This window comes from Aethalodelphis obliquidens, unplaced genomic scaffold (assembly GCF_003676395.1).
Source record: "Aethalodelphis obliquidens isolate GAN/ISIS:26980383/991018 unplaced genomic scaffold, ASM367639v1 scaffold137, whole genome shotgun sequence".
Taxonomy (NCBI): domain Eukaryota; kingdom Metazoa; phylum Chordata; class Mammalia; order Artiodactyla; family Delphinidae; genus Aethalodelphis; species Aethalodelphis obliquidens.
In genome coordinates, this window is record NW_020838081.1 from 709,417 (window position 1) to 731,888 (window position 22,472).

A 22,472-nucleotide genomic window follows, 5' to 3' on the forward strand; every position below is an offset into this window, starting at 1 on the left:
CCCCAACTACTGAGCCTGCGCTCTAGAGCCTGCAAGCCACAACTACTGAGCCCACGTGCCACAACTACTGAAGCCCGTGCTCCGCAACAAAAGAAGCCACCGCAATGAGAAGCCCGCGCACTGCAACGAAGAGTAGCCCCCACTTGCCGCAACTAGAGAAAGCCCGCGCGCAGCAACGAAGACCCAATGCAGCCAAAAATAAATAAATAAATTTATATATTAAAAAAATTACTGAAATGGGTCGAAAAGTAGCTTGTACCAAACGTAAAATAGATAGCTAGTGGGGAAGCAGCCGCATAGCACAGGGAGATCAGTTCGGTGCTTTGTGACCATCTAGAGGGGTGGGATAGGGAGGATGGGAGGGAGACGCAAGAGGGAGGGGATATGGGGATATATGTATACACACAGCTGATTCACTTTGTTATACAGCAGAAACTAACACACCACTGTAAAGCAATTATACTCCAATAAAGATGTTAAAAGAAAAAAAAAAGAAAAAGCGAAGTAGCCGGTGTCCCTGCTCTCTCCCAACTGCCTAGAACCCGCTGGACACCTCCCCGACTTGACTGCCCCCCCGCAAACTTCCACAAGCCAGCTGCTGAAGGGTTAACACTGGGCACAACGAGGGCCTCTGAGATCCTGCTCCAGGCAAGACCAATGTCCTTTTTCTTGATTCTGTGGCGCCCCATTGTTCTAGATGTTAAATATTTTGAATATCACCCCTGAGTATAGCAGTAATTGCCTCAATCATGAAGTACACAAGGACTATAATCATATACAAAAAAAGGTCTTTTCCACAATAAATTAGGATGTACCTGAAGATTTGCAGGGTCTTGAGCAGCAAAAGTAGTTGTGTCAAAATTACTGGCATTCACTCTGATCACAGTCAGAGCCAAAGAAGGGGAGGTCAGACTTATGGTCTTGGTTGAAAAATTCAGCTGTAAGCCAATGTCATCCACTACTTTTAGCAATCTGTAAAGAGAAGTAGCCGTTCAAATTCACTCCCACTTTGTTTTCCCCAGTCTAAGCAGAATACTGAGTAGAAACTTAACAAGTCATCATGAACCTCGTACGTGAGAGAAAAATACTTGGCTTTAATTAATCATATAGAAGCATCATTATCATTAGAGGGTCCCCTCTCACGACCACATCAGTTTGCTAAGTCATACCTTTGGGCCAAAGGGGCCAGCAAGGTGGGCGGGGAATGAAGGAGTCTGCTGACTTGGTTTATCATTTGTCCTGCGAGGTTAGGCTCCAAGCTGCCTAAGGAAAGAACTTTCTCCATCCGGGACACTTGGTTCTCAAGCTCAGAAACACTGACGCTGCTGGTGTGAACAATTTCTATAACAGAGAGCCAAATCACTTTCTGAACACATAATGGAAAAATCACTAATGAAGAAACACACATAGACTCTGTGACCTAGCAAACCCACTCCTAGGTATTTGCCCCAAGGAGATGAAAACCTGTCTTAAGAAGACATGTTCATAAATGTTGATAGTAGCCTCTTTCATAATAGTCCCAAACTAGAAACAACCCAAATGTCCATCAACTGGAGAATGAGCAAACAAACTGTGGTCCATCCATACAGTGGACTATTACTCAGTAATAAAAAGGAATGAACTGCTGATAAATGCAACAACATGGACAGGTCTCCAACAGTCCAATGTATTATGTTACATGAAAGAAGCCAGACTCAAAAGGCTACATACTGTATGATTCTCTTCATGTGACATTCCAGAAAAACTGAAAGCATAGGGAAACAAAACATATCAGTGGTGCCCAGAGGCTTGGGGTAGTGGGTAGGAGTTGACTACAAAGGGACACGAGGGAACTTTGGGGATAGCGGAAACGTTATATATCATGATGGTGGTTACGTGACTGTGGGCATTTATCCAACCTCATAGAACATCTATAGAACTGGATGAATTTTATTGTAGGTAAATTATACTTCAAGAAACCTCACTAAAAAAAAATGTAAAAGCACATTAGTGTATTTAGTGTATATCTGTATAAGCATAAATATACATGTATTTAATTTACAGCATGAATACAGAACTTTATGTGGGTAACTAAAAGCTCTTTTTGTGGAAAGGAGAATATTATGAAATTAACAGCTGGACTACCAGCTGTAAGCCTGATTTTTAGTAGTGTTTTTAATTGGGATACAATGATATAAACCTGTCTAACAACAAAGAAGTCTCTTAATTTTATTGAAGTATAGTGGATTTACAATGTTGTGTTAATTTCTGCTGTACAGTAAAGGGACTCACTTATACATATATATATTCTTTTTCATATTCTTTCCCATTATGGTTTATCACAGGATATTGAATATAGTTCCCTGTACTATATACAGTATGACGTTGTTTATCCATTCTATATATACTAGTTTGCATCTGCTAATCCCAAACTCCCAATCCTTCCCTCCCCTATCCCTCTCCCCCTTGGCAACCACAAGTCTGTTCTCTATGTCTTGTGAGTCTGTTTCTGTTTTGTAGATAAGTTCATTTGTGTCATATTTTAGATTCCACATATAAATGATATCATATGGCATTTGTCTTTCTCTTTCTGACTTACTTCGCTTAGTATGATAATCTCTAGGTCCATCCACGTCGCTGCAAATGGCATTACTTCATTCTTTTTTTTTAAAATTTTTATTTATTTTTTGGCTGCGTTGGGTCTTTGTTGCTGTGTGTGGGCTTTCTCTAGTTGCGGTGTGTGCGCTCAGTAGTTGTGGCACGCGGGCCCTAGAGTGCGTGGGCTTCAGTAGTTGCGGCGTGTGGGCTCTAGGGCACGCGGGCTTCAGTAGTTGTGGCACACAGGCTCAGTAGTTGCAGAAGGCAGGCTCTAGAGCGCTGGCTCAGTAGTTGTGGCGCACGGGCTTAGTTGCTTGGCGGCATGTGGGATCTTCCCAGTCCAGGGATTGAACCTGTGTCCCCTGCATTGGCAGGAGGATTCTTAACCACTGCACCACCATGGAAGTCCTATTTCATTCTTTTTAATAGCTGAGTAATATTTCATTGTATATATATGTATAAAACACATATATATAAAAAACATATCTTCGGGCTTCCCTGGTGGCGCAGTGGTTGAGAGTCTGCCTGCCAATGCAGGGGACACGGGTTCGTGCCCCGGTCTGGGAGGATCCCACATGCCGCGGAGCGGCTGGGCCTGTGGACCATGGCCACTGAGCCTGCGCGTCCGGGGCCTGTGCTCCGCGGCGGGAGAGGCCACAACAGTGAGAGGCCCGCGTACCGCCAAAAAATATATATATATATCTTCTTTATCCGTTCATCTGTCGATGGACATTTAGGTTGTTAACATGTCTTGGCTACTGTAAATAGTGCTATGAACACAGGGGGTGCATGTATCTTTTCAAATTTTAGTTTTGTCAGGGTATATGCCCAAGAGTGGGATTGCTGGATCATATGGCAACTCTATTTTTAGTTTTCTGAGGAACCTCCATACTGTTCTCAATAGCAGCTGCACCAATTACATCCCCACCAACAGTGTAGGAGGGTTCCCTTTTCTCCACGCCCTCTCCAGCATTTATTATTTGTAGACTTTTTAATGATGGCCATTCTGACTGGTGTGAGGGGATACCTCACTACAGTTTTGATTTGCATTTCCCTAATAATTAGCAATGATGAGCATCTTTTCATGTGCCTATTGGCCACCTGTATGTCTTCTAACAAAGAAGTCTCTTAATTTCACCACCTAACATCCTATTTCTTATTTTGCATATTCCCTTCTAATCTTTATCCACCTGTTATAACTTACTATTACAAACATGGTGTGCAAACTATTGACTGTCGCGTTATTTTCACTTCACTCAAGACTTGAAAAATGCCCCAAGTTTCTGTCTAGCTGTTCTTATGCACAGCTGCGTAATAGACATTTTGTTGAGGTGGCATATCATATTTCATCATTCCTCTCTTGTGGAATTCAAAAATATCTCCAGTCATTTGGCTCCAGATCTCCTGGGGATGCTTGCCCGGGGTAGAGGAGGCAGGACCACAACTCGAGCTCCAATCTCATGTCGCCAAGAAGTTGGCTTTGCCTCCCACCCTCCAAATTCTAGAGGAAGGCCTGCTTCTTACTCACTGGCTTGAAACTCCAGAGAGTAACCAGAGTTCTCTCTGCTTCCTTCCCTCTTCCCTTTATCTTTTTAACCCTAAGCCTACTTGGTGTCCGGGGAGCCCCGTGCAGTTTCCATGGCATTCTCATGTCCGCCACGGTTCCAAACCTATGAGGATAGTGAGATTATTTCCATCTTGAGGTAGAGCAGGCTAAGTTAGGGGGAGCTAAATGGCTTATTCTGGATCCCACCGCCTGTGAGGGCCTGGGCAGACCCACCCCTAGGTCTTCTGAATTCTCTTCTCCTCCTCACGGCTACTGTGGCTCAGCCCCAGCTCTGGCACTCTGTGACTGACTGGTTTTCAGGAACATCAATGTTTTCTTTTGTCTTCTGTCTAAATGGAGTTACTGTGTTTAATAGTTCAAAATCTTTCTCTTCAGAATGTCGAAAACAGTGACCCAACAACCTTTTGTAGGAGAAAGAAACCTATAAAATAACTCATCTTGACAAAATGAGATCTGTGTTTGCCTCAGAGCTATTTCTCTTGGCCAAACAATCAAACACAGCCGTATCTATGTTCTAAGAATGCCCAAAGGAAAGCTCTCAAAATCAAGTAGGCATCACAAAAGCAAAGGCTTAACGTGGTTTCATTACAGGTATTTTGATTTGGCAGGCTGGCAGCTGGGTTTCACGTGACCAGAATTACAACAAACGTGGGAGCAGCGTTGCTCCCTGTACTTACCTGTCTTGTCAGGAGGTGTGCTGGTCGTGTTGACATTCACAGGGGCAGACGTGGTGGGAGAGGGAGGTAAGGATTTCACAGGTGGCAGGGTGTGGGAAAGATGAGTTGGCGGCATAGGGGAAGAGATAGTTCCAGACTGGGGGAGCATATCAATGGCAGGGCTGGAAGCTATGGGAGCTGAAGGCTGGGGAGAAGAAAGGGGAATCACCCCTGTTGGAGAGTGAGGGCTCTGGATTACAGATGGATGAGCTAGAGGCTCAGTAAAAGAGAAGGCACTGGAGGTCTGGGACACAATGGTGGCCTGAGGAGCAACTGGGATGGAATTGCTGGAAGAAGAAAATGGTGTACCATGTGGATGACCAGCAAGACACACAACAGGATCCTGCACGTCACTAAAGGAAAGAGTCAGAGAGATGCACGTGAGACACGAATGAGCTACAGAGGCTAACCTCTTCTTCTGGCAACCATCTGACACCACCACTGTGACATGGCTCCACCAGGGACCTGCCACTGCACATCCTCTGTGGACCTGCTACTGGCCTCCTGCCCCTGCCCATTGCCACCACCTTCTCCCTGGGAGGGGAATTAGCCAGGAGGGATGCTCTTTCATGAATTCCCAGTTCTGCTTCACTTGTTCACTGCTGCTCCCTGACTCTATCAGTCAGTTGAGGAGATCTTGTAACATTTCCAGGTGCTTCTTGCGGAGGGGAGCTATTAAACGCCCTGCGACCCAACTGGTAGTTTCCATATACTAGGAATCTGTCTTTTTTGGTGTTTTTTTTGATTTTACAAAATTTACTCTCAAAGAAAATGGAATCACATGCCCAAACTGTGCCCAACATACTTAAAATTTTTCTAAAAACTGAATCAAATGCCAAAATACCATTTTCCTTTAATATTCAAATCCACACTGACAAAACTGGCTCATCATTTTTGGAACAACTGATTCGACTTAGAAGCTAAAGCACACCCATTTCAAAACTATGTCTGTCCATAATAGATCCACTAACTCTTGTGTCAACTCAGTATTAACAACGGCTTCAAAGTGGTATGGCGTAAACTGAAAAGCAGTTCTAAATTTACCCGTAACAACAAAATGTTCTTCAAATTTTTCTTACAGTTTTTGCAACCAAAGTACATAATTCTGTCAATTACAATTACAATCTTCTGCATATTGATTGATAGAAGAAAAAAATATGTAGAAATCACTATTATTAATTTGTAGAATGGAATTTTTAATTCTAGCAAATTCTTGTACTGGTCTTGGTGGGTCACAAATAAGCTTTTCCTTTCCAAGAAACTTCAAATTTAGGTCGTTCACATGCACACTGGTGATACTGGCTAGGAAAGGTAAATCACACTGCCATTTTTTTTTCTTCAACGTACTGAATTTTGTTTCAAGAAAATCTCGAATTGGAGTTAACAATACATAAATTTTTGTGAAACTGATGAGCATAGGAATCTGTCTGGATCAATTTTATACTGCTATAGCCTGCCATGGTCCTAACTAGCACGTAGTATGTGAACAAGAAATGCTTGCTGAATGAAAACATGGATCAAGCTGGGGCCAAAGGGGTGGTCCCCAGCTTGTACATCAGCTACACCCTCAATGTTACTGTAGCCCAGTGGTTCTCAACCTTGGCTGTGCCTGAGAATTACGTAGAGGACTTTTTTTTAAAAACAGAGAGATTTCTGTGGCCTTCTCCTAAGTATCTGATTCAGTTGGTCCTGGAGTGGGGGTGAGATTCCCAGGCCCATGTATTTTCATGACATGGAAGACTGAGAAGAACTCATCTACCATCTGGCATAAAATCCACCAGTCTTCAGGGGACAAGGCAACAAATTATCACTCAGGGAAGACTCTGGTGGATCCAGTTTTAGATGGTGACTTAGAACACCAGTGAGAATGTATTCCTGGAGCTTCTCTTGGGTTAGAGGAGGGAGGAATATCAGGTTGAGAGACCTAAGGAAAGTCATACCCATAAAAAGAAATGCTGGCTCAACCCAGTCTGGGCCAGGCACCCAGCGAGAAGCCTCTCCCCACGGCCTGATGTTCGGGAAGCAGTATGGACAAAGGGGTGCCAGATAGAAAGATGATGAGTCGCGAAGCCTTGGCTGGGGCTCCAGCTCTCACTACTCCTCTGGGCAATCCACCCAACTTCTCTGAGCCTCCATTCCCTAAATTGTATAATGCGGCAACCCATCTGGCCAAGCTGTGGCAAAGGTGCTTTGAGAAGTGTAAATTAAATTTCCTTCATATTATCTGGGGGCTGCAGCAGCCGGACCCCTTAGCATGGGGCTCCCATTCGCTGGGCTCAACCATGAAGAGGTTGCCCTGTATTGCTCTCATCACTTCTGCTAATCAGAGCCCTTAACCCACCGGGTGAGGTACGTGGTGAGCAGCAGAGCAGCGGCGGGCAACGCCACCTATACGTTAGAAACCTTGGAGCACTTCAGCACCAGTGCCGGGGCTCCCAACCCAAACCAAATGAGCGAGAATCTCCGCGGTGGGTGCAGGCGTCCATATTCATTTTAATGTGCTTCTTTGCCGAGGCAGAGCCTAATACAGTAAACTGTACTAATCTTACATTTAGAGCTTGAAGAATTATAAAAATTGTAATTGTAATATGTATACACCTCTATCATCACCACCCGGATCAAAATATAGAGTATTTCCAGCACCCAGAAGGAGACCTTGACACATCAGTTCTAAAAGAGCCCCATGTGTTTCTAATTGGTTCTTAAGAACCAATGCATTGGAAAGACACTGGGCCATCATCTAATTCTAGCCTAATTTTTAAAAAATCCAGAAACCTAGGCTGCACCCCAGACCAATGACATCCCTAGCTCTGCGGGTGGGAGGCAGGCATCAGCGCATGTACGTATGTATGCGTGTATGTATGTATGCATGTATGTACATGCTGTGCCGCGTGGCTTGTGGGATCTTAGTTCCCTGACCAGGGATTGAACCCGGGCCCCAGCAATGAAAGTGCCAAGTCCTAACCACTGGACCACCAGGGAATTCCCAGCATTGCTGTTTTTAAAACTCCCCAGATGATTCCAACATACAGCCAGGGTTGAGAACCACTGTTCTACAGTCTAGAACTCCACTACTCAAAGTGGGGTCCATGAACCAGCTTCACCTGGTTCCCCCAATGTTAATATCTAACATTTGGAGTTTAACCCAAATAGCTACCAAAATTTAGCATATGACAAAGGTGGCATCTCAGGTAACTGAGGAAAATGTGGACTTTTTTTTTTTTTTTTGCTGTACGCGGGCCTCTCACTGTCGCGGCCTCTCCCGCTGCAGAGCACAGGCTCCGGACGCGCAGGCTCAGCCGCTCCGCGGCATGTGGGTTCCTCCCGGACCGGGGCACGAACCCTCGTCCCCTGCATCGGCAGGCAGACTCCCAACCACTGCGCCACCAGGGAAGCCCCAGAAGGTGGACTTTTTAATAAATGGTGCTGGGACCACTAGATAGACATTGGAAGAAGATTAAATTAGACCCATACCTCCCACTACATAAGAATAAATTCCAAGTGGATCTAATGTAAAAACAAACAAAAAAAGAAACCATACAAGTACTATAAAAACACAAGGGTAAATTCCTCTATAGCCAGGCGTAGGGAAAGGCTTTCTAATAATGCCTCCAAATTCACAAGCAATAAAATAAAAGATTGGTAAATTTAACTACATAAAACAATTTTCATTTGCATGACAAAAACATCATAAACAAAGTCAAAAGGTAACTGACAAATTGGAGAGAAAATATTTGCAACATATACCACAGACAAAGGGCTAATATCCACAATATAGAAATATATAAATTACTCTTAAAAACTGATTAAATATCTAGTGGAAAAAGATATGAACACACAATTCACAAAAATACAAAAAATGGCCCCACATATATGAAAAGAAAATGTTCAAACAGTTTTAATAAGAGAAGTACAAATAACACTAAGACACCATTCCTCATCTACCACACTGGAAAAGTTTTTCAGTATGAGGACACGGTCAGTTGGTGAGGCTGTGGGAAGTCAGAATAGTGTCAATGCTCCCCAGGTGATTCTAATGTGCAACCAAGATTGCAAACCATTGGTTTAAAGTGAAGGAAACTTCATACAAAAGAAAACTGTGCTTTTTCCCTAAACTTGAAAGCCTCCTTCACCGTCAAAATTTCAGATTCCTTAGCCAGCATGGCGATTAAGTATTATTATTATTAGGAAAAGGGTCAGCATATTTGCTACATACCACTGCAGTTTTTCTAACTCTTCCGGGGAGGAAGGGCAGGGGATCCTGACAGAACAGCAGCACTGTTCTGCAGGAAACAAAAAGAAAAGAAAGAAGAAAACGCATTGGTCAAGAATAAGGCAAGGTAGAAGCTCAGCTCCGTCAAGTATAACAGTTCTTACACTGATGGGATTTTGAAGAGCATTAGTCTAAAACAGGTGATAAAATAAATTGGATTCCATTATACTGACAATTATATATAAATAGTAGGTGCTCAAAAGTATCTATTGAGTGAATAATTTGGGGTTATATGCACACAGTATCAATCGCTCTTCAGCAACTCCTAAGAGAAATTCAGGAGTAAATATATCCCAGCAGCAATCGATCGAGCACTCCAAATAGAATTCTCCCTCTCAGTAGGGTTTGTTTTATCATGATTTGCAATACAGCATACTGAAACTTTACTGAGAAAGCAGGAAAAATCACCTTTTAGAGCTCCTTAAAAACTGCCCAAGGACAAAAGAGTCAAAACAGAAAGCTGTAACATATGTAAATTTATTCATTGTACTTTCAATTTTGAAAAGAACACATCAAAGTCATGTGAAAATGAACACAGCAATAAAGATAGAGACAACTTACCCATCCGTCGAATCTTTACTGTTTGCCAAGCAACCATCGCAGTACATATGTTCATTGTCTTATGCAGTTTTATTGTGAATGTACAATTTAATGTGCTATAAAGAGAAATATATATAACCAGAGTATTACTAAACTGGAAACCTACCTACATATTTGTAATTGCTTTTTCAAGCTTAGAGTGAGGAAAGGGGGCACTGATACTGTTAACCTGCAATGTCACCCCAATAAGCTTGTAAACACCCACCTATCAAGGGCTGAACTTTACCCCAAAGACTTTCTAGGATGAAGAATTTATAGAGGTTTACATTCACAGGGACTGCAAACCAGAGACCCTCTGACCACACACAGCTGCTGAGTCGTTTTGCCTGCCCGCATCATGAACATACAGGGGTGAAACCTGGTTGCAAAGACAAGCGTCCTGACATCTACAGTCTTACCACCCACCCACACCACCCGGTGTCTGGAGGCATTTGCGTTTCCATCAGGAGAGCCCTTTCACATACCAGCCTAGATGAATAGCAAGGTCTCTTAAATCCAAAATCTTTCTGGCCGTTCAATTCAGGTCATCAGATAACCAGGAATTTAAGACATTCTGTTTCTTTTTTACTTTCGTCTTGGTTTAATGTTGCAAATAATGAAAAGTGAAATAACCAAATACATACAGTGAATGGGATCCTAGCTACAGTTTCACGGAAGGCTTGCCTTTATTTGTACCAATGAACCGTCTGATGAGTAGAAAGTGTTATTTTCTAGGACTTTTACTCTCACAGAATGCTCAAGATTCGGGTAGTGAGATTATCGACCTAAAAGCCATTGGCTTATGCAGCCAGGACAGCCAATGGACATAATTTCAAATGATAATCTGTGTAACCTCAAATAGCTGTCAGGCAATCTCTGATTCATCCTTGCACACACTTTTTTTTTTTTTTTAATAAATTTCTTTCTTTCTTTTTGGCTGCACTGGGTCTTTGTTGCTGCACACGGGCTTTCTCTAGCTGCAGAGAGCGGGGGCTACTCTTCGTTGCGGTGTGCCGGGTTCTCACTGTGATGGCTTCTCTTGTTGCAGAGCATGGGCTCTAGGCGTGTGGGCTTCAGTAGTTGTGGCTCACAGGCTCCAGAGCACAGGCTCAGTAGTTGTGGCTCACGGGCTCTAGAGTGCAGGCTCAGTAGTTGTGGCGCACGGGCTTAGTTGCTCCGCGGCATGTGGGATCTTCCCAGACCAGGGCTCGAACCCGTGTCCCCTGCACTGGAAGGTGGATCCTTAAACACTGCGCCACCAGGGAAGTCCCGATCCTTGCACACACTTTTTATTTTCTTCTTTTCTCTTTCTTTCCTATCTTTTCCTTCCCCCTCTCTCCTTTTCTCTCCTAGCGCCATATTATGTTCCTTCTTCTCTGTGTGGCCTTCACCCTGACTGGACCACTGGGAGCCATTTATTGTTCCTATTGGTGGCCTTATGGGGCTAAGGGAACTGATGACCCTTAGCTTCATAGAACCAGAGGCAAATGGCCCAACACCACCCACCCCTCTGTGCTTCATAAAGAAATGAGAATATGGATATGACAGTGATATGTGTTTGGAAGAATAAAAAATTATATATCCAAAATGTCACTAATGTGTATCTATTTTAGAGGAATGCTTTTGAATTTGCACCCTAAGACTCCTTGTACTTTATTTCTCATGAGTAGCGAAATAAGGTTATTTATATAAAAGTATTAAAAATGACTGACCTTTGGGCCTCTGCTGTAGCACACACTATAAAATAAGTCTGAAACAAAAGAAAAAAAAATCCATGTTAGTTTGACAGTTGAAAATGTCAGGCAAGATGACCCAGGACTAATCACAGCATCACAGAATCTTAAAACCACAAGAACCCCTAGGAATCATCCAATTCACATTCCTACCAGATTAACGACATACGATCAAAGCTATTCAGGCCAATACAGGCTCTACTTGGATACCTCTAGTGTCAGGAAACTCATTACCACACAAGGAACCTCATTCTCCTGGAGCCCTTGTTTTAAGAAACTTGGTTTTACTTACAGGAAAATCTACCCCCTTGTAATGTCCATCCATTGAGCCTAGTTCTGATTTTTGGAGTAATGGAACTAGCCCGTTCATTCTTATACATGACAGATTTGGGGTAATTTGAACACATATCTCCTCAGGAGTACAGAACTCCATGCTCTCCCCCAAATAATAACAATAATTATAAACAAATACAGGATGTACTATGATTACCTCACTTAAAGTTTGCAGGGTTTTGTTGAGTTCTGATCGTCTGTTAAAAAAATGAGAAATTGATATGAAGGAGATCATTGGTGATGTTAAGTTCAAAACAAGTTAGACTTTTAGCAATTAAATTAAGCATATGGTATTTATTGCTTGCAGTGCTCACTCTGAAGAAATACTGGGTATAACAAGAGATTCCTAGGTGGGAAAAATTCATTATTTATATGACAAGGGAAACTAACCAGACAGAAGCTGTATCGGTTCTAGCCAACAGCAAGATATAAATTATGGTTGAACAATCTTATTTCATTAGGCTACTGCAACCTCCAGGCAGCTGCTTCTGGCAAAGGGCCAGAGGAAGAGCTGGCCGGAAGCAAAATTTCTGACAGGGGCCAGCCACTCACCCTGGGGTCTGTCTCTGATTTCTTACTCATTCTCTCTCCAACTGACCCCATCTGCCCTCTAGCACTCCCCAGCCCTGCCTTCCCCTCCTCACAACTCCTCTTTAGGAATTTCCCTCATTCCTTTCCTCCAATCCCACTCCAACAACAGTTTTATTTCTTCAATGTGGCAGAGCTTCACATGAACTTAGGATGAAAGAAATCTAGTTAAAGAACTCACGTGAAGGCAGCGATTCTCAACTGGGGTGACTCTGCCCCCCCCCCCGGGACATCTGGCAATATCTGGAGACATTTTTGATTGTCACAATTGGGGGCAGGGTGCTCCCTGCATCTAGTGGGTAGAGGCCAGGGATCTGTTACACATCCTACAATGCTCAGCACAGCCCCACATAACAAAGAATGATCAGGCCCCAAATGTCAACAGTGCCGAGGCTGAGAAATCCTGCTCTAAGGACTGGGCAATAGTTCTTGGCTCCAGGGAAGGTCTGGAGAGAAGAGAAGTATCGTGGCAACAGTAGTCAGCTAGCTTTTCAAGCTGGCAGGAGCTGCTCCTGCAGAACTGTGCTCAGAGGCCACCTTCTTTCTGGGGTTTCCCTGGCCACTCCAGTCATGTCCAACTACTCTGCCTACTCTATATTCAGACACTCAGAACATCCTTTGGTAGCCCGTACGTGTCACCTTCATTGCAGGGATTATACTGTATTGTTATCATTTGTTTGCTTCCTGCTTCTTTCCCATCAGACTCTAGATTCCTGCTTCTCAAAATTGGCCTCGTGCTGGAACCACCTAGGGAGTTTTCAAAAACACCAATGCCTGCAACTCAGGCCCCAAATACCCATTTAATTGTTATGGAGTGTGCCTGGATAGCAGGCATTTAAAAAGCTCCCCAGGTGATTTTAATATACAGTCAGGGTTGAGAACCACTGCTCTAGACCCAGTTTTCCATCTCAGAGAGTTGGGTTTATCCCCATTTGTATCCCCAATGCCTAGCATACAGTGGGTGTTCAACAAATGCTTGGTGGCTTTAAATGAACTCATCTATATTTCAAGTCTAGCAATTAAAATGAATTACTTACAAGTATGCTAGGTTGTGTTCTATTTACGAACTTGTGAGTTTAAAAACATGTTTCCTATCACGTGTGTTTTTTTTATTGATAACTTGGAAAAGTTTTTCTCCAGTGTCATCACAGATACTCCTCAGAGCTTCTGGATTTGGTTCAAAAGTTTACGAAAATCTCTTTTGAAAGATAATAGCAAGGTTGAGAGTGGATGAATTTCACCTGTGACGGTCAAGGTGAGACTGTCTGCTGGCCGACATTTTGACCTATTGTCTAACTAGGAGCATTTATTTGTAATGCATTTCTTACTATCTGTGCTTACCCTTGTAAACTGAGGTCTACTTAACAAAGACCTCTCTCTGACTTTTGAATGACCAATGCCTCATGAAAGCATGAGTAAATGGTATACATGGAGTCCTACCTTGAACTCTTATTTCAACCTGGCTGGCTACCAAATCATATTAAAACCCAAATACCATTTCAGATGGAGCTCTTGAAACCGTGGGTAATTATTAGTCAAATCCATTTCGCCTATAACCTGCCTTCACTAATCAAAGTTCTTTTAAGACCTGCATTTCCTCCAAGCAGCATGTAGCCTAAACAATAAGATGTTTTCCCGAGTTGTTTTCCAGGAACTTGGAGTCAGCTGTATCTAGTTCTAGCTGAACTGGTTAAGACGGGATTAGGACCCGTGACCCTCCAACTGGGCATGCGCGAGTGTCCGATGTCCTTGGCATCAGAGGGCTGAAAACTCCACCCTCAGATGGTGCTAAGCGCCTCCATTTTTGAACATGCAGAGGTCTGTAGCTTAGTAACACCTGCACAGAACAAAGATTACCCACCTTTTTCCAATCACCTTTCCCCATGCTCCCCACGCTCCCCAGCCTCAGACTGCCCTGCCACTTTATTCTTTACCTCATAAATACCCCAAGTCCCTGGCCTTTGGGGAGGCAGATCTGAGACTTGTTCTCCTCATGTGGCTGCCTTGGGAACAAACCCTTCTCTTTGCTGCAAACCTTGGCCTCTCAGTGTTTTGGCTTGCTGTGCATTGGGCAAAATGAATCTGGTTTGGTGACACTCTTACATAATTCGATAGCATCAAAGAGAACAGCCTCACAGGGATATTAGTTGAAGACAGGCGACTATGGTTAGTTTGCAAAGATCTCAAGACCCAATTCCTTATGACCTCTGGGGTCTGTCTCTTTCCTATTCTCAGTTTCCAAAAGTATAGATAGCGCAACAAGTATCTTTCCGTAGTTGATGTCTTAAGTTTTAAATCAAACAGCAGATTGATTACTCACTTCAATTCCCTTAGAGACAGGATTCCAGTTGAGGTACCATTAGCCATAACTTGATTCTGCTAGAAGCACAAAATCATTAAGAATACGACAAATATTGTTTTGTTTTATAACACTTACTAAGAAGAAGCTGTTCTTCAGTTTTGTTAGGCGCCCAAAGAACTACACCCCAAAGACTGTGATTCCTAACGGCATGGAATATTGTCTAGCAAACGATCAAATATATATTGGCTGAGTCAGTTTTTGTTTTTATGTTTTCTTTAAAAAAATATTCTGAATCAGCAAGTCTGATGTGCTAATTTCTATCTTTTGTTGTTCCAAGGGGTCCCCCAAAAGAACACTATTAAAGTTCTCTATGTGAATGTAAACAGGGACACTTGGTAGCAACCATCACTGCATTTCTAGCACCTAGCTCATTGCCTGGCACATAGTAGGTGCTCAGGAAATATTTACTGAATTAACAAACCATATTTAGCTGGGATCTTCTGAACCAATCTAGGTTATGGGAAGGCTGATACTACTGTGTCTGAATCCCCCATGGGGTGAACAGGATCAGATTGAGAAGACAATCTTTAGGTTCAATATATTACATTTCTTACTGCTAGGAGTTTCTAATATAATTTTAAATTTTGACTGGCAATAGAACTGTATCATATAAACACTCTATTCAGCATCAAGCCTAGTGAAAATTAAAATATAATTTTTAACAAAATACCATGATTATCATGAAGTCAAGCCCTCTCAACAAAGCTAATGTTTCAACAACACGTACTTTATTTAAATTTGGTGATAAAATATGCTAAATATCAGAAATAATTTGAACCTTAAATCTTTAAATACATGAAAATTCACTTTTTAAATTGCAATTAAAAAATCTTTAAAACCTACCTGGGTAACATTGCTTTCTTCATCATATTGAAACATGATCTCACCTCTAAAAAAGGCTAAAAATAAATTTTCAAAAAGCAATTTGAAACTTGCATCCTTAGAGTTTGAGGATTAATACAATACAGAAAAATATTATCAGATTACTTTATAAACAATTTCATCAAATTCTTTGTTATTCACATTTACTTTCTTTTCTATCACAAAGTTACCCAACAATTATCAATCAGTATAATTTTCAGAAAATATCAACTATACATTTTATGTGGGAATGCAGAAAAACAAAAAACTTGTCCCCTCGTCAAGAAATTTTATCCCTATCTATGTGCTTCGCATCAGGACTTTGTTTCCCTTAATGATGTTAACTGGGGAACTGTGGCTCTAACACTGCAAATCTTTTTAAGCTGTTATAGTTGCAGTTATGGGAGACACGGGAGGGACGGAAAAAGGATTTCTCAGCAGTTACACAGCCTTATGAAAGTCTATTTATTCCTTGCCATTTTGGGTTTTTCTTTTTTGTTTTAAAATACAGCTACCAGATGAAAATAAAAATATATATATAATAATAAAATAAAATACAGCTACCAAATGCACTATCTTTCCTAGGAGCAAAGTTGAGATTTTGCTTTGAAACCTGAACAGAATGCAGAGCAAATCCTTTCTTCAGCTGAAAAACTCACTGTGGCTTTCGTCCCAGAAACGCCAGAAAACCCTGTTCTGAAAATGCTCTCCTTGGGAAACACAACTCAATTTCAGTCAATGCCATTTCCTACAGGGTATACTCGGAAGGGCTTTGGCTCTATCTGGAGACAAAACAGAGACTCCTTAACAGAAGTACACTGTGTGCACTTCATAATCTACAGACACAAAAAACTGGCCTCCTGATCAGAAGGGCAAGGATATCATATAAACTAGAGCAGGATGCAGCCAACTCTTTTGGTAAGAGATCAGAAAGTAAATATTTGAGGTTTTGTGGGCTATAGGTTCTCTATCGAAACTACTCAACTTTGCGGTTGTAGCGTAAGAGCAGCCATAGACAGTATATAAATGAATGGCATGGCTGTGTTCCCATGAAACTTTATTTACGAAAACATGTGGCAGGCTATTATTTGGACTATGCACAGTAGTTTGCCAACTCCTGAGCTAGAGGGTGGAAGGCCACCCCGTCTCATCTTTTATTGCACTACAAAGTACAACTGATTCCCACAGCCAAGGACCCAGTGGTCCACTTCCCCTTAAAATGGCTGACAACGCCACTAGGCCAGTGATTAACATGATTTATCTATTCCAGCAACCTTTCTACTGAGAACCTCAAACTCTGCATATTGATACTGAAATTTCAATTAATGCACTACATAATTATTAAAAGTAAAGATAATTGATGGGGCTCCCCTGGTGGCGCAGTGGTTAAGAATCCACCTGCCGATGCAGGGGACACGGGTTCGAGCCCTGGTCCCGGAAGATCCCACATGCCGCGAAGCAACTAAGCCCGTGCGCCACAACTACTGAGCCTGCGCTCTAGAGCCCACGAGCCACAACTACTGAGCCCGTGTGCCACAACTACTGAGCCCACGTGCCTAGAGCCCGTGCTCCTCAACAAGAGAAGCCACCGCAATGAGAAACCCGCGCACCGCAACGAAGAGCAGCCCCCGCTCGCCGCAACTAGAGAAAGCCCGCGCACAGCAACGAAGAACCAACGCGGCCAAAAATAAATTTAAAAAGAAAAGATAATTGATACATGCATAGAATTACTCGTACATTTTTGCAAAAATCTTAGCTTTTAGAAACTTATTTAGTGCCTGTGTGTGTGTGCTGACACCCACAATTTTTCTCCCTCACCTCTCCATTCTCCAAGTTCATCCCGCAGTCTTATTCAGCACATGCTGAGTTTCAAGAATGTGCTGGGCGCACAGGGGTAGCAGAGCAACCAGGAAGCAGCCACCTTCTGACCCTCAGCCTAACTCTACCTGGTCAGCTCTCAGTTTTTTCACCAGCCTCCATTTCCCTTAATGAATCCAGATTGGAAACTGCAAGAAGTGAAGGTTTCTAGTTTCTGGGAGGATATCGTGGAATTTCTGGTGACAAAACAGTAGGTCCCCTGAAGAGGCTGTTTTCACCAGACACTAAAACAGATGGTCAATTCAGTAGCTTAACTGGGGAAAACATTACTCTAACCAGCTTCCTGGCATCTGTTACTCAAGATGACCAGGTTTTTTTTTTGACTTAATGTTCAATTTTCAGTTAACAAACATCATGTAGACATAACACTAAGCTAGACATTAGTCACCAGTCCAAAACATAGATGAAGCATGAAAATAACGAAATTATGGAGAATTCAGTAAAGAGAAGGGTAAGAGAGGAGGGAGAGGAGAAGGAGGAGAGAAGAGAGTTCCACAATATATAAAGGTGAAATGTATCCAACAAGTTTCTGCTCCCTTTAATCAAAGCCAGCTAACACTTTCCTGCTATATTCGACCTGGAGCATACTATCAGCAGAAAGCTGATGTAAGTAAACCTCACAATCACATAAACAGAAAGTGTCTGTGGAACATTCTTTCAATGGAAGTTTTCTAAACTATCCAACCTTAACTTACTTCACTTGAAATTGTTTCCTATGTTTTTCAAAGAAATTATTAAACTGTTAAAAGGAACAGAATAAAAGGAAAACATTCCTATAATGATTGGCTTTTTTGTATCACTGGAGCTACACTAAGACTTCAATATTATAAAATACTTTGTTACTTTCCTCTTCTTTCTTCCCATGGTCCAGTTCTGACCATCCATACCATGTTTTTCTGTTTTTCACATCTCTTTCATTGGTTTTAATAAGGAAGGGACCCGAGAGAGCCAAACCAACGTCAGAAAAGTGGTTGTTCCATTCCTTCTGGCCCATGGCAGAAGGGAAAATATTCCCATTTCAAAAATAGCATGTTCTCAAGCGACTGCCATCTTAATTTTTAAAAATAGTGGACAGTCTAGTTAGAGATGGCAAAATACACTATGGGCACTACTGCAATTAGCGTCCAATTAAACCAGGTGTACGTAAGATTTGCAACATTCTAGTAGAGTGGTTTGTTTTATTTTTAGCAAAAGACAACATCCTGTTTCTAAGTTATAATACTTAAGGTCCTATGGAGAACCTTGAGGATATTATATATAAGAACTGGCTTTCAATAATTAAGTTCATTATTATGTTCATAAATCAACTCTAAGGGCATTAGCTATGGATTTAAAGCTATGGTGAAAAATATTTGGTGCAGAGCTTCACGTTCTCATATTAAGGAAGTTAACCCATTACCTCACTTTCAGCCTGACCTAAAATTTGCTTTTGTTTTCATTCGAGACTCTTAGTAGCCAGGTGTGATGAAAGGAGATAAATCAGAGGGGCACACATCACATACTCAACGGCAGGACAACAAACCATTTCTCTGTGGAGCTAATTTACCCGGTAATGTGTAGGGTACACAAGAACTAACCTGAGTCATTGCAAATAGATGACAAATTGCAGATATTTCTCTGGGGTTTGACACCTGCAAAGAAAACACAACACAGCGGGTTAAGCATGTAAACACCTGCACTTACATACTACATTAAGAGAATTCACAAATTCAAGCATTAAGCGTGTACCCAAAATATTACATGTTGGATGTAATTGGCTGGATGAATTCCACAAAGACTAAAGGAATGAGAATTTTCATTTCTTAGTAGTTCAATTATGGAACTGGACTCTACTATTCTTTAGTATGTCAGTGTCTGATCCCCTACTCCCTAAAATTTCTTTGTCCCATTCCCAATTAATCCCTCTTCTGTCCAATATAAAAGGAACAGCATGAATACAATCGAGTATAGAGACTTTACATGAAATAGCCCTTCCTTACTCATAGGTCCTCCTTCCTTTCCTAGGCAGGGGATTCCATGAACACTCTAACGCTGGTCTTACCTCCTTATGCAAACGTATGTATGAAATAACATCAATGTCATGATGTCATTTCACATGGGCAAAAACTACAAAATTCAAAAAATGTTTGCTGAGCACCTACCTTATTCTATAGGCTTTGGGAGGTTCCAGATACAGACCCTGCCCTCAACAAGCTTACAGTCTAGTGAGTGATACTGGCCAGTAAATAAAAAGTTATAGTGAGGGCAAAATGGAGTGATGGACAGTACAACAGATGACGTAGGCATACAAAGGAGGCAGAGACGAATGGGAGGTGAAATAAGCCATGTTAGAAAAAATACTTCATACGTATTAACCTGAGAAATACTTTCTCCTTTGGTGAGAGGAGAGGTACATCTCTTCTTTGATTTGATTTACTCTGCTGAGAATCTTCCCTTCATTAATTTCATCCTTTTGGCAAAGTATAAGAAATCTATAATAAGTGTGAGGGGCAAATGCTGATAATGTATTAGCAGACTGCCAAGGGGAGAAGGTTGTGATATTAAGAAATATTTTGATGTCCCTGTTAGGCCTGGTTTGGTCAGAATTAACGTATGCAATGCCTGATTGCTATTTTATTTCTAAGTACTTTATGAGTGCTTAATTCTTCCCTAAGAGAACTAGTTTGGACACAAACTAAAATTATAATTTGAGTTAGTGCATGCGATGTGGTTCCTGCCAGAATGATTTAGTTGACATTTGGAGTGTAGGCATCACGTTTCAGCTAAGAGTTTTGATTCTGTGAGCGAACTGAATTTAGGTGCCAAAAGTTACCTGACATGTAGATTTCTATACTGTTGTGCAGCAATGTTACCCACACCAAAAGAGAAAGATTTCATTTTAAATATACTTGCTTATGGATATAACTCACTATGCAAATACTATAGATTACTATGGATAGTAATGCTTTAATGTTGTTGGTCAAACATTGTTCTATTGCTTACTAAGCTTTTCATTCTCTCATCTCCATCTCTCATCTTTCTCGAAATTTTAGTAGCACCTTTGTTTCCAGTGATGCGTATCTTTTGCTACTCATTCATACTGAGAATTTTCTTTCCTATTGCTAGGGCTGTTATCCATAATTTCCTCCAAGTACACGGCCACAAGTCAGCCTTTAAATCATGAGCGAGAAAACTCTGGCTGTAATGGGCCAACCCTATTGTAAATATTTTAGGCTTTGTGTGTCATATAGTCTCTGTTGCAGCTACTCTACTATTCCTTGTGGCGGGAAAGTAGCCATAGACAATGTGTAAACAAATGGGCATGGCAGTGTTCCAATAAAACTTTATTTACAAGAACAGGTGGTGGGCCATATTTGGCCCACAGGCCATAGTTTGCCAACCCCTGCTTTAAATCAACTGGAAGCCTTTGTTAAGCAAATCATGTATCCTTAATCTTATAATAGGCACTTAATAGTACATCCCTTATTTGATTTAAAAAGAGTTTGAGGTTCACTCCTCTAAGAATCTTTCCTTCATAAATTGCATCTCACTGATAATCATTAGCACCAGCCCTTCTATCTCTCACGATTCTTATCCATGTCAGAATCACTTGTGAAATCATTGCCTTTATCTGCACACATGTTCATGCTGGTTATCTGTTTGCCTTGTCTCTCCTCATAGACTAGAAGATTCTAGAGGGCGGGCATTGTGTCTGATCATTATTATATAACCCCAAACACTTAGTACAATTTAAGGTACCCAGTGCATAAACACCTACACGTGAAGAACAGATTTGATTTTTAAAAGACAGGAAAAAAGAGAAAGAAAACATAAACACCAGCCATTTGTTTAATTTTACTTTAGTTACAAAAAAAGAAAGTCTTGATATTGATAATAAGTCATACCTGATGCATTGAAGGTTTTTACTATAGTGATTTTAGTTTTTTCTGCAAAGAAGCAATTTAAATATTAGAGCAGAATTGTTATTTTTTAAAAACAATTTGCCATGAGTATCATTTTAGTGAACTGCTAAGAAAATCCAACTGTTGACACATTTAAGACACTATTGGTCATCTCAGCAGCAGAATGAATGAGAATTACATACTCAGATCATATAGCATTGGCAGAGGGTGGGTCTGGATTCGGATTCCTACATTTACCCAGTTAGATCATTCCTGTTACCCCACTGCCTGCATAATTCTACTGCAGTTTCCATACGCTGCTGCTAGACAAATTAATGTGAACTTACACTTCAGATATGCAGAATTAAGTCACTATCAGGACCTTCGGTGATAGGTTGTAAGGAGCAGGTGATTCAGAATAAAAATGAATGGAAACAGTAAACACAGGATCTACTATCAAAATATTGCTACTATACACAAATATCAACAGTGTCCTCCTACCTTCTTTAGGAGTTAATAATAATAATATAATATTATTGATAGATAAAATTATTCTCAGAGAGGTTGAGACTATCCAACTACAGTCATCCAACAAGCTCACAGCAGAACCAGGACAGAATTGTTCCAAGTCAATGACTCACAGGCAAATATTAACACACTCTGAAGAAACGAACCTTAGAAATATCTTCCCGACACGCTTTGGGAACAGAGCCCATGGCTTATTTCCCACATAATAGAGAACCAGGCTCAGAAATCCTTACTGTAAGGATGGCCAGTTAGAAGAGACTGTGTTCCGGGCACAGACTTACAAAGAAGGTCTGTCTCCTAGGGTGAGTAGCAAGTTCTGAAGAAAACACAAAGCTCAGATCTTGGAGAAACACTTAAGAATGATGACGTTATCCTGACAGTTTCAGAAATCTCATGTCTGTATGTGTTATTGACAAGCTTCTGTTTCAGTGTGTGAAAGACCCATGGGCAATGATCGGTGGTAATTATAAAAGCTGACAGCATTTTGCATTACTATTAAGAATCCTTTTAATATATTATTTTGTTTTGCCCTGACACTTTCCTTTCCAGAGCAAACAAAACACAGCTGTGAAATGAACTTCTGATTCCAGTAAAAA

General features: G+C 41.4%; 1 protein-coding gene across 20 annotated transcripts in view; it reads right to left on the reverse strand.

The window, feature by feature from the left end:
• The window catches only part of ADGRG2 (adhesion G protein-coupled receptor G2), a 183,372-nt gene that overhangs the window by 19,199 nt on the left and 141,701 nt on the right, over positions 1–22,472 (reverse strand). For 9 of the 20 annotated variants that reach the window (XM_027099715.1, XM_027099694.1, XM_027099713.1 and 6 more), the window contains 11 exons: positions 21,352–21,393; positions 19,045–19,098; positions 15,572–15,627; positions 14,687–14,745; positions 11,936–11,975; positions 11,425–11,462; positions 9,695–9,789; positions 9,077–9,143; positions 4,822–5,213; positions 1,170–1,341; positions 816–972 (listed from right to left, as the gene is read on the reverse strand). In XM_027099715.1, the coding sequence (XP_026955516.1) occupies positions 816–972; positions 1,170–1,341; positions 4,822–5,213; positions 9,077–9,143; positions 9,695–9,789; positions 11,425–11,462; positions 11,936–11,975; positions 14,687–14,745; positions 15,572–15,627; positions 19,045–19,098; positions 21,352–21,393 (1,172 nt within the window). The remainder of the gene's footprint in view (positions 1–815; positions 973–1,169; positions 1,342–4,821; positions 5,214–9,076; positions 9,144–9,694; positions 9,790–11,424; positions 11,463–11,935; positions 11,976–14,686; positions 14,746–15,571; positions 15,628–19,044; positions 19,099–21,351; positions 21,394–22,472) is intronic. The other 11 variants (XM_027099697.1, XM_027099695.1, XM_027099701.1 and 8 more) reach the window with 3 other exon arrangements.